Source organism: Gorilla gorilla, chromosome 10, assembly GCF_029281585.2.
Source record: "Gorilla gorilla gorilla isolate KB3781 chromosome 10, NHGRI_mGorGor1-v2.1_pri, whole genome shotgun sequence".
Taxonomy (NCBI): Eukaryota; Metazoa; Chordata; class Mammalia; order Primates; family Hominidae; genus Gorilla; species Gorilla gorilla.
This window is the reverse complement of record NC_073234.2, coordinates 53,890,922-53,903,475: the sequence shown is the minus strand read 5'-3', so window position 1 is coordinate 53,903,475 and position 12,554 is coordinate 53,890,922. Positions and strand designations below refer to the sequence as shown.

Genomic DNA, 12,554 nt, shown 5'->3' with positions numbered 1-12,554 from the left:
CCAAAGTAAAAACAAAAATAAATATTAGCCAGGCATGATGGTGTGTGCCTGTAGTCCCAGCTACTTGCAAGGCTGAGGTGGGAGGATTGCTTGAGCCCAGGAGTTCAAGGCTGCAGTGAGGTATGATCATGCTACTCCCCTCCAGCCTGGATAACAGAGCAAGACCCTGTTGAAAGAAAAAAGAAAGAGGAAAGAAAGAAAGAAAGGAGGAAAGAGAAAGAAAGAAAGAAAGAAAGAAAGAAAGAAAGAAAGAAAGAAAGAAAGAAAGAAAAGAAAAGAAAGAAAGAAAGAAAGAAAAGAGAAAGAAAAAGAAAGAGAAAGAAAGAAAAAAGAAAAAGAGAAAGGAGGGAAGTAAGAAAAAGAAGGGAGGGAAGGGGAGGGAAGAAAGAAAGAAAAAGAGAGAGAAAGAGAGGGGGAGGAAGGGAGGAAAAGTAAAGAAGGGAGAAAGAGAGGGAGGCAGAACAGAACTGAACAAAATTGAGACCCAAAAATCCACACAAAGAATCAACAAAACCAAAAGGTGCCTCTTTGACAGCGTAAACAAGATTGATATACTGCTAGTCAGATTAACAAAGATAAAGAGAAGGTCCAAATAAGAGCAATAAGAAAAGACAGAGGTGACATAACAACCAATCCCACAGAAATACAGAAGATCCTCAGAGACTATTATTAACACCTCTATGTAAACAAAGTAGAAAATCTGGAGGAAATGGAACAATTCCTGGAAATACACAATCTCCCAAGATTGAATCAGGAGAAAATTAAAACCCTGAACAGAACAATATTGAGTTCCATAATTGAATCAGTCATAAAAAAATCTATGAACCAAAAAAAGCCCAGACCAAATGGATTCACGGTTGAATTCTACTAGACTTACAAAGAAGAGCTGATACCAATTCTATTAGAAAAAGTCAAGGAGGAGAGACTCCTTCCTAACTCATTCTACAAAGCCAGCGTCACGCTGATACTAAAATCTGGCAAAGGCACACACAAAAGCAAAACTACAGGCCAATACCCCGGATGAGCAGAGACACAAAAATCTTCAGCAAAATACTAGCAAATGGAATCTAGCAGCACATCAAAAAGTTAATTTACCACAATCAAGTAGACTTTATTACTGGCATGCAAGTTTGGTTCAACATACACAAATCAATGAATGTGATTTACCACATAAACAGAATTAAAAAAAAAAACCATATGATCATCTCAATCGATGCAGAAAAGTCTTTTGGTAAAATTCAGCATCCCTTCATAATAAAAACCATCAATAAACAAGGCATAGAAAGGACATACCTCAAAATAACAAGAGCCATCTATGACAAACCCAAAGCGAATATCATACTGAACAGGCAAAAGCTAGAAGCATTCCCGTTGAGAATAAGGATGTCCACTCTCACCACTCCTCTTCAGCATAGTACTGGAAGTTCTAGCCAGAGCAAGCAAGAGAAGGAAATAAAAGGCATCTAAATAGGAAAAGAAGTCAAACTATCTCTCTCACTAACAATATAATTCTACACCTAGAAAACCCTAAAGACTTCACCAAAACCCTCTTAGAACTGAGAAACAACTTCACTAAAGTTTCAGAATACAAAATCAATGTACAAAAATGGGTAGTATTTCTATATGTCAATAACATTCAGGCTGACAGCCTAATAAAAAATGCAATCCCATTTACAATAGTCAAAGAGACCCTAAAAAACCTAGGAATACATCGAACCAAAGAGGTGAAAGATCTCTGCAAGGCAAAGTACAAAACACTGCTGAAAGAAATCATAGGTGACACAAACAAATAGAAAAACATTGTGTGCTCATGGTTTGGAAGAATCAGTATTGTTAAAATGAACGTACTGCTCAAAGCAATCTACAGATTCAGTGCTATTCCTTTCAAACCACCACATCGTCTTTCACAGAATTAGACAAAAACGATTCTAAAATTTAAATGGAACCAAAAAATAGCCCAAATAGCCAAGGAAATCCTAAGCAAAAAGAACAAAGCCAGAGGCATCACATTATCCAATTTTAAACTGTACTATAAGCCTACAGCAACCAAAACAGCATGGTACCGGTACAAAAACAGACATGTAGACCAATGGAACAGAAGAAGAACTCTGAAATAAAGCAACAAACCTAAAGCCATCTGATCTTCAGCAAAGTTAACAAAAATAAGCAAAGGGGAAATACTGTCTATGCAATAATTGGTGCTGGGATACCTGGCCTGCCATGTGCAGAAGAATGAAACTGGACCCCTACCTTTCACCATATACAAAGATTAACTGAAGATTGATTAAAGATTAAAATGTAGGACCTCAAACTGTAAGAATTCTAGAAGAAAACCTAGGAAACACTATTCTGGACATTGGCCTTTGGAAAGAATTTATGACTAAATCCTCAAAAGCAATTGCAACAACAACCAAAAAAAATGACAAGTGAGACCTAATCAAACTAAAGAGCTTCTCTGCACAGCAAAAGAAACTATCAACATAGTAAACAGACAACCTACAGAATGGGAGAAAATATTCACAAACTATGCATCCAACAAAGGTCTAATCTAATACAGAGAATCTATAAGGAACTTAAACCATTGAACAAGCAAAAAACAACAGCATTAAAAAAGACATTAACAGACACTTCTCAAAAGAAGATATACAAGAGGCCAAGAAATATATGAAAAAATGGTTCACATCACTAATCATCAGAGGAACACGAAATCAAAACCACAATGAGTTACCATCTCATACCAGTCAGAATGCTATTAATGAAAAGCTATTAATACAAGTAAAAATATCAAATGTCATCAAGGCTGCAGAAAAAAGGGAATGCTTATACAGTGTTGGTGGGAATGTAAATTAGTTCAGCCTCTGTTTGGAGATTTCTCAAAGAACTAAAGACAGAACTATCATCTGACCCAGCAATCCTATTACTAGGTATATACCCAAAAGAAAATAAATTGTTCTGCCAAAAAGACACATGCACTTGTATGTTCATTACAGCACTATTCACAATAACAAAGACATGGAATGAACCTAGGTGCCCAGCAATGGTGCATTGGATAAAGAAAATGTGGTACACATACATCATAGAATACTATGCAGCCATAAAAAGAGTGAAATAATATCCTTTGCAGCAACATGGATGCAGCTGGAGGCCATTACCCTTAGCAAATTTACTCAGGAACTGGAAACTAAAAGCCACGTTTTCTTATTTATAAGTGAGAGCTAAACACTGGGTAATCATGGACATAAAAGTGGCAACAATAGACACTGGGGACTATTAGAGTGGGGAGATGGGCAAGGGTTGATAAACTATTGGGTACTATGCTGACTACCTGGGTGACAGGATCAATCATACCCCAAACCTCAGCATCAGGCAATATTTCCAGGTACCAAACCTGCACATGTACCCCCTGAATCTAAAATAGAAGTCAAAATTATAAAAATAAAAGAAAAAAGAAATATTATCCCCTCCACTTTGGTCCCCTGAACCCTCTGAGAATAAGAAAATTAGTTTCTTTGTGGAGGAACGGCATGGTTCCTCGGTTCCTTCCCATTTTGGTAGTTAATTGTGATTCCCCACCACTATAAAGGATTCTGGAAGGCTGCCATCTTATGTAGACTTACAGAAAAAGTGGCAGAAGGAGTCTGACTGGCTGGCCCAGGACTCATGTTCACAAGTAGACTGAGCAGCCCTTGTGCTTTGCGATCATTCTGGCCATCAACCTCCATGGCCCCATATTTGTGTCACTTGCCCAAGGTCCTTCCATGCAAATGGCCAAACCCACCTGATGTTGGCATGATATACAGTTTGCAAAGTGTTTCCTGTAATATTTTGTTTGCACCCCAACCTTGTAAGGGATTATTAACTATTCTATTTACAGCTGGAAAAAAATGAATAATCTTTGAAATCTGACATTGAAGAAACCCTAGAAGTTAGCCCAACTCAATCCCTTATTTTCTCAGATGATGACATTGAGACCCTGAAAATTTAAGTGCCTTGTTCAAAATCACAGTGACAGTAATGACAACAAGGGTGTCTTGATCAGATATGGTACTGAGCACTCAGAGTATGTCATCTCATTTTGTTCTCACAACCATCTTACGAAGTAGGACATGTTGAAAATAAGATAAGGAAACTGAGAGGGCTGAGTCAAGGCCAGGTTTTCTGATGCAAGTTCAGTGCAGCTTCACTCCTCACAGCTACGCCAGGGTGGCCCCTCTCCACTCCTGACGTCAGGGCCATCCGAGGGGAGGACATGGCTGTCAGCTGGGAAGAGTGAAATGGGCAAAGACTGCGTCACGGCTGGAAGGGATCGTGGCAAGGGCACAGTCAGCAGGAAAGCTGGTGAGTCACCAGAAAGTCTGGCTAAGGATGAGACTGAGATCAGTTCAACAAAACAGCCAAAACGATCACAGCAGCATCTCTCTCTGACCACCCAGATTACTTTCAGCAGCAGCACAGTATGAGCAAGGCTGAGCTCCAGGGAAAGCCAGGGAACAAGCCAGAAATTTTTATCAGGATTTGTTTTTCACACGAACTCCTCAGACTCTAAATCCAGCCCTTTAAACTGGTGAAGCAAAGGTCCAAGAGAAAATTTGCTGATTATATGAATTTTCACCAGCAGTACATCAGTGGTTCTCTGCTAGGATAACTGCGCCCCCAGGGGACATTTGACAATGTCTAGAGACAATTTTGGTTGGAGGGTTGGGAGAGTGCTACTGGTAAATAATGGAGAAAGGCCACAGATGTGGCTAAATATCCTTCAATGCATGGGACAGCCCCTTTCAACAAAGAATTATCCCACCCAAAAATGTTCATAGTGCCGAGGCTGAGAAACTTTGGTGCAAATGAAGCTGAGCTGCATATCAACATAACTTTAGTTGCACAATAAACACCCCAGCTTTCAGAGAAATAGTCAACTAGGTCAAAGGGCACTGGAGTGGGGACTGCAAGGCCTGATTTCTAGTTCTAACTTGATGACAAATTTGGAACTTTGGGTGTCTTTTTCTTCCTCGAACTAGAGCAGCCATGTGATGGGGCCAGAGCCTTCCTGGGGTTGGCTAGTGGCATACAGGAAACAGCAGGGCTACTCTACCTTTGCAAAACATTCTTAAGTTATGATTAACCCAAGCATCTCAGTGTTGATGGACCACCTTTGTTTTAGTAGGGCCTCAGCACTTTTTTCCTCCAATTAAAAAGGTAATCCATCTCATTATAGAAACTTAAGAAAGTACAGAATAACACAAACAGAAGAAAAAAAGTATCTTATAATCCCATCTCTTAGAAAGGAGTCTTATTCTGAAGGTCTCCAGATACTGACCTTCATTTTCACTATTTTGGAGAAGAAGGGGAGAAGAGAGAGCCACTGTCCTCCTCCTTTTGTTGTTGTTTTTGTTTTCTTTTTCACTTCTTTATAGTACAAGCGAGCTTTACCAATTAGTCAAAAATGGAGTTCAAAGAGTTTTAACTGTAGCTACTTGTGTTTGTACTAATGTTTTAACTTTTTAAAAAAGTTAAAGTTGTTGATCGTGGTAAAATACAAATAACATAAAACTTACCACCTTAACCATTTTTGACTGTACAGTTCAGTAGTGTTGTGAGTCAATCTCCAGAACCTTTTCATTTTCCAAAACAAATACTCTGAACTCATTAAACAATAACTCCTCAATTTCCTCCTCCTCTAGCCCCTGGCAGCCACCATTCTACTTCCTGTTTTATGAACTTGACTACTCCATTCCTCATATAAGAGAAATTATACAGCATTTGTCTTTTTGTGACTATTTCACTTAGCATAATGTCTTCAAGGTTGATCTATGTTGTAGCACGTGTCTGAATTTGCTTGCTTTTTAATGCTGAACAGTATTCTATTGTGTATCCCATTTTGTTGATCCATTTATCTATTGATGGGCATGCGGGTTGCTTCCCCTTTGGCTATTAGGAATAATGCTGCTGTAAACATGGGTGTACGAATTTCCCTTAGAAACTCTGTGTTGTGTCTTAACTTCTTGGTTCCTCCTTTGTTTTTGTTGTAAACATGCAGGAAAAAGGAACACCTGCCTTGCAACCCCCCAGATAGAGTGCTGGATAAACAGTGAAGAGCCAGTGTTTCCACAGGAGGAAGGATTAGATAGAGAGAGCTGGTTCACATTGAAAATGCTGCATGGGACTAGTGAGACATAGGGGGTCAGAGAAAGACTGAGGCCTGCAGCTGCTCTTCCATGAGTACCCATCCTCATCCCCCCGTCGAGTCCCGTGACCTGGCCCGCCCATCATTGTGGCTTTCCTTCTTGTCTGTGGTTTGGTTGTCTGGATTATCTGTAAAACTCTTCTTCCCTTCCATTGCCTGAAAAATGCCTATCGCGTTTCAAGACCCCCTTGAATGAGTGTCCTGTCTGTAGAGCACCTATATAAAAACTCAGACCTATTTTGTTTCACACTGTGTGAAGTAAAGCAATTCCTACCTGAGTAACATAAAATCAGATTATCTTGGTGTTTAATAATTCCTCTACTGTAAATGATGAAGCTTTGGAAAACAATTCTTTCAGAATGATAGAGCTATAAACTTCTCCTTCGGGAGGCAAAGTGCAATCCTGGTGGGCCCAAAGAGACATATCTTCCTTTAAGTCGCCCTACATTCTTGTGAAACTCAATTTGCTCTTAGAAAACAAAGGGATGGTCCTCTGGAAGACCCAAGGCCATGCCCAGGAGCTGCCAACTCAAACAGTTGGAGGGGATTGGAAGGCTCCATGTTTTTAGTTATTTTCAGTTCTAACTCATGACAAAGCAAAAACACTGAGACCGAAGAGGCTGACAAATCCAGTTCACAGAAAGAAACATTCAATAGGGATTTACAGAAGTGATGTCTTGGGCAGCCATGAGATGGTGGATCCCTGCACCCACCCTCCAGAAAGTATTCTTTACATAGCAAGCTTTTAGGGTAAAGCGTGTGCTGCTGCTTGTCACACCTTCAGATTTTCTCGCGGAAACTTGTGACTACTTCTTTATGAAGGGTAATTTATACTACAGGCATTGTTTAAAGACCTTGCTGCAGAACACCCTGGCCTATGGGTGTCAAACATCAGTTATCATGGTGCTTTTGCTTCAAGACAGCCTCACTCTTACCATGCAACAGCTGTTTTCCTACATATACAAATGTGTACATGAAGAGAGGAAGAAGCAAAAACACTTAAAATATGAGAAAAATAAGAACAAGTAAAGCCTGATTGATTATGACCTAGTACTGTCAGGTAAATCTTGGAGAGAACGGAATTATTAGGTGGCTCTATTAAAGGATTTCTTACATATTTGTAATTATTTATAATATAGACTTTGTAAACATGCTGAAACTATTAGTGAAAGATAAAGAGCTTCCTGTTGTTTAAAATGATGCATTGACCTATTAGGAAAAATTCATCACCTGAATGCGGCTTACAGCATTGCCATCAGGAAGAGTTCATGCTGTGAGAAAAGTAAAATTATGGAAGCTCTGAAAATGTGACCTTTTAGAATCCCTCTGGAATTAAAGGATGTGAAAAGGATTTAGCTATATCACTAATATGGCTGTGGTTGTTTGTTTCCACTCACTACAACTACCTTCCTGCATGTAAATAAATGGTAACATAATCAAGCCTTTGTGATAGTTTATTAGAATATTGCCTCTCAACTGAATATGTCCTTAGATCCTTCTTCCACAGCTTTTACATGAGGTGTTTTCATATAGCACAGAAACATTATTTTCCTTCTGTAATTGCTCCTGTAGAAGGGTAAGGCTAGCACTTTTGCAAAAGGGTGACATTTACAAATTGTTTTTGTCTTCAGAGTAAGCCACTGTTTAGATTTAAGAAAAATAAAGTCCCACTAGTTTTCCTTGGGTATGACTGAGGGATTTCCCATCAAAGGAGATGAAAAAATTTTTTGTCTCTGCCCTCTTAGTTTCATTGCCTGGGGCCCTGCAAATTAGACTGACAAAAGACAAATTAACTGGAGAAAAGCATATAATCTTTACTTTATGTTAATTTTTTTCTTTTCTTTTCTTTTTTTTTTTTTTGTTTTTTGAGACGGAGCCTTGCTTTGTTGCCCAGGCTGTAGTGCAGTGGTGCAATCTCAGCTTACTGCAAGCTCCGCCTCCCGGGTTCGCGCCATTCTCCTGCCTCAGCCTCCTTTGTAGCTAGGACTACAGGTGCCCGCCACCATGCGCCCAGCTAATTTTTTTTGTATTTTTAGTAGAGATGAGTTTTCACTGTCTTAGCCAGGATGGTCTCGATCTCCTGGCCTCAGCCTCCCAAAGTGCTGATATTACAGGTGTGAGCCACCACGCCCAGCCTATTTTATGTTAATTTTATGTGATATCTTCCCAGAAAAGAAGCAAAGACCCAAAGAAGCAGATAGCCTGAAAGCCTATATACCATTTTTAACAAAGAATGATAAATTGTGGCAATGTCACAAGACAAGGAAAAGGGTTTTGGGCTTCCAGGGGTGGTAAACTGTGGGATGGTAAATAGATGGGGGACACCAGTGGGAGAAAAGGGCTATCTTAGTAAGTTTGTTTGTGCAGGTTCATCGCAGTGCCAACTTTTTGTCTCCTTCATGGCTATAAAACTTCCCTGGGAGACGGCATTTATTGCAGCCGTTATTTCTCAGGAGTCTCTGCTTGCAGTTAGATAAAGGAAGCTCCAAGAAGCTACCTTTCTACATTTGTTGACTCTCAAATGTCTTCAGCTCAAAATAATTCTTATGCTAAAGTAATATATTTTTGGGTGGCATATTATGATCCCCTTCACTGTCTTACGTAGATCTTCAGTTGATTAGAATTGTAATCATGATGTGTAAGAGGTCCCTGTTCAGATGGAGTTAAATGTTTCAAGTTATGCATATTGCTCTGCTTGGGACATCAGGCCCTGGAGAGTGCTGTAAAATTGGCAATGGATCTAATGGCTGAGATTAACAACTGTGTCCAGGCCAGACAGTCTAGTCGGGTTGCCCCAGAGGGGCATTTGCAGATGTGTGGAGACATTTTGAGTTGTCAAAACTGGGCACAGGAGGATGCTGCCCCATCTAGTGGGCAGGGGCCGGGGGCATTGCTATCTGACAATGCACAGGACAGCCTCCACCACAAATAGTTAACTAGGTTGTATTAATTTGTTAAGGCTGCCATAACAACGCACCACAGAATGGGTGCTTTAAGTAACACAAATTTATTGTCTCAGAGTTCTGAAGGCTAGCAGTCCAAAAACAAGGTTCCTTCTGCAGGCTCTGTTCAAGGGAGGCTTTGCTCTAGACCTTTCTTCTTGGCTTGTAGGTGGCTGTTTTCTCCCTGTGTCTCTTCACGTCATCTTCCCTCTATGTTTATTTCTCTGTCCAAATTTCCCCTTTTTATGAGGACACCAGTCATTTTTGAGTAGGGTCCACCCTGGTGATCTCATTTTAACCCAATTACCTCTGTAAAGACCTTATCAAACCATATTCAAACCATAACACAACCTAAAATGTCAATAGTGCCAAGGTGGAGATGCTCTGGTTTAAATGGTTGCTTGGCTTCTATGCCTTCTTGCCTTCTTTCTGTCTTTAATTTACTTTAATCTTTGGACAGTATTTGCCTAGAAAAATGATGGGAGTTTTAATTTATCTTCAGGACTTAATCACTAGGGCTGGCATTTAGGGGTGGATACCTAGAAACATTACAATGATAAGGTAAAAATTTAGCTTTCATTCCCCATCCAGCACCAAATAGATCATCCCTCTATTTTCCTGTCTATTTTCCTTTGTTTCTGGTTTCCTATACATGCTTCCCTACTTAGACTGGCTTTGTTTTGAGCCCACTTGTGAGATATGCTCATGGGATGTAGCCATCCGTGTCCTATATAAAAAGAATACTAGTAGAGGAAGTCTTTTTTTTTTTTTTTTTTTTTTTTTGAGACAGAGTCTTGCTCTGTCGCCCAGGCTGGAGTGTAATGGCACAATCTGGGCTCACTGAAACTTCTGCCTCCCAGGTTCAAGCTATTCTTGTGCCTCAGTCTCCAGAGTGGCAGGCATTACAGGTGCGTGCCACCACACCTGGCTAATTTTTGTATTTTTAGTACAGACGGGGTTTCGCTGTGTTGGCCAGGCTGGTCTTGAACTCCAGACCTCAGGTCATCCACCTGCCTCGGCCTCCCAAAGTGCTGGGATTACAGGTGTGAGCCACTGCGCCAAGCCTGAGGAAGTCTTTTTAAACCGTTTTAAGTTATGGTGAACTGAAATGCCTTCATGATATAGTGTAATGCAAAATTATGGACTCCCAGGTGAGTCAGATGTGGGTTTCCATCCCACTCTGTCATGATTGCTTTTAACCTTGGGAAAGCTAACTTACCCCTCTCTAAATCTCCAATCATTTTCTTATTGGTAAAAGGAGAGATAATAAAGTTATTTGCACTACAGACAGAGATGAAGAGAGGATTATGAAATAGTGCATGTAGTGAGATTAGCTTAATGCCTGGTCCAAAGAATGTAGACACTAAACATTAGCTGTTGGTATTATTACTAACAGAGAGATGAAAATGACACCTTGTAATCATTCCGTGACCTCAGCGACATTGATGTTACGTCTACAGTGCACTAAGCACTGGGAATGCAAACTTGATAAGATCCTTGAAGTCTAGTGAAGAAGGAAAGCAAGGAGAGAGTAACAGCTGTGTGTGAAGTGCTGTAACAGAGCTATGCACAACCCTCTACAGGAACAGGAAGGAAGGATTTCTAGAAAAGGCCTTTGGGAAAATGTCTAGGAAATATTTATAGAAACCTGAAGTCATCACATTGATTTACCTAAATGTGACTCAGGTTGTACATCAGCAGCTTTTTCAGATTCTATTATGACAAAATCATGCCCCCTTCATCACTGCAAGAACCAATACAGAGTTTTCAAATATTAAATGAAAAATGCAAAAGGGAAGAGAGAAAACAGAATGTAAAATGTTAATACACAATTTGTTTCTGTGAAAATAGAAATGAGAAAAGAGGTGAAGCAATGATAAGTTATGCCTAAATATTCGTGGATAAAGTAAACAACTAACATTTTTAAAAATGTGTTTGTTTTGGCAATGAAGGATAGTCAGGAAATCCCATTTATGTTACAAATACAGTAGAAGTGAAAAATATAGGAACAGTTATGGCCAATAACGTTATTTTTAGAAGGAAAATAGAAATGAAAGAAATTGCTAAAATATAATGCCCATGAATAGAGTTTCTCTGCTTTTTTGACAAAGTGGAGTTTGTCCTGTTGCTTAGGACAGTGACACCACGTAGGTTCCAAAGAAGCTGCTGAATACAGTGGCTGCCCATCAGCCAAAAGATAATAAATAATAAGCTAAGATGAATAGAAATAAGTCACCTTTGAAGATCTTTACATAAAAAAGGAGTTTGAAATGTCACATTAGAAGGACCAGGTATCAGAATTGAGTCTGATCTTCAGGGGCTCATTTGAGATACTAAACAATTAGTTCAACCACCGTGTGTTGAGGCCCCGCTACTGCTGGGGCTGGTCTGGGGCCATAAAGCAGGGCTGCCCTGCTTGAGTGAGGTGGAGGGGAACAAGGAAACAGGTGTGATCTTTGCCATTGTGAAAGAAAAATAAAATCTCAGGACCCCAAACTCACTATGCCGAAAGGAAAAGTTAAGCTTGGAAACTGAGTCTCACACACACACAACTGCCTTTCCTTTTGTTCCTAAATAGATATCTCCCCAGGTGGCCCCCACCACCCTGTGCATGTGTATTAACAGCTTATCTTCATGGGCGCAGGACAAGGGAAGACTAGAAACATGCCCCTGCCCACGCCTAGAGGAATACATCTTTGACTTCTGCCTCTCCTTTATGTTTACTTATCTTATGTAAAAGGAAGATTCACTGAGCACCAGATGAATACATCATTGACTGTTCTTCTACCCCCTTCTTTTCATGTGCAAAAGAATGTAATCACTTGTCCCATTTATCTACCCTCCCTTTTTTTTTTCTTTCCTCCCTTCCCTCCTGCTCCTTTGAATATTGAAGCACTCAAAATTCGCTCTGGAAAAAGTGCACAGATTTTACTGTGGCTTGTGTCTCTATTTCCCGAGCATGTCCTCATCCTTGGCAAAATAAACCTCTAAATAGATTGAGACCCGTCTCACTCATCATAGAGGGAAGCACAGGGGCACTGGATCCACAAGGAAGGGGTCAGAAATAAACTCCTGGAAAAATAACACATTTTTTAAAAAGTCCTTCCCACATTCATCCATTTATTAAACAGTCATCCTTTACTCAAGTATAATGTGCCAGGCACCAGGTTTGGGTCTGGAAAGAGAAAGATAAGGCATAGCCGCTGCCCAAGAGCCTTAAGGTTTGGTTGAAAACACATAAATCACAAATGCACAGACTGTTAGAGATATGCTAGAAGCATGCCTCGGATGGGAGAGGACCCTGGAGTGAGAAGTTTTATTGTAGGAAAACACCAGATCCCCAGTGAGACAGTCTCCAGGCAACTTGAATTCACCAGCAACAGGGCCCAGGCAGTGAGAAGACAGAAACAATTGGTTTTGCCTCCTCTTTC

General features: G+C 40.1%; 1 protein-coding gene across 1 annotated transcript in view; it reads left to right on the top strand.

Annotated features, from left to right (window-relative positions):
* The first annotated feature begins 4,274 nt into the window (after window positions 1-4,274).
* The window catches only part of LOC115930235 (uncharacterized), a 42,739-nt gene continuing 34,459 nt past the window's right edge, over window positions 4,275-12,554 (top strand). The window contains exon 1 of the mRNA XM_063694530.1: window positions 4,275-4,338. Coding sequence (XP_063550600.1) covers window positions 4,275-4,338 — 64 coding nt within the window. The remainder of the gene's footprint in view (window positions 4,339-12,554) is intronic.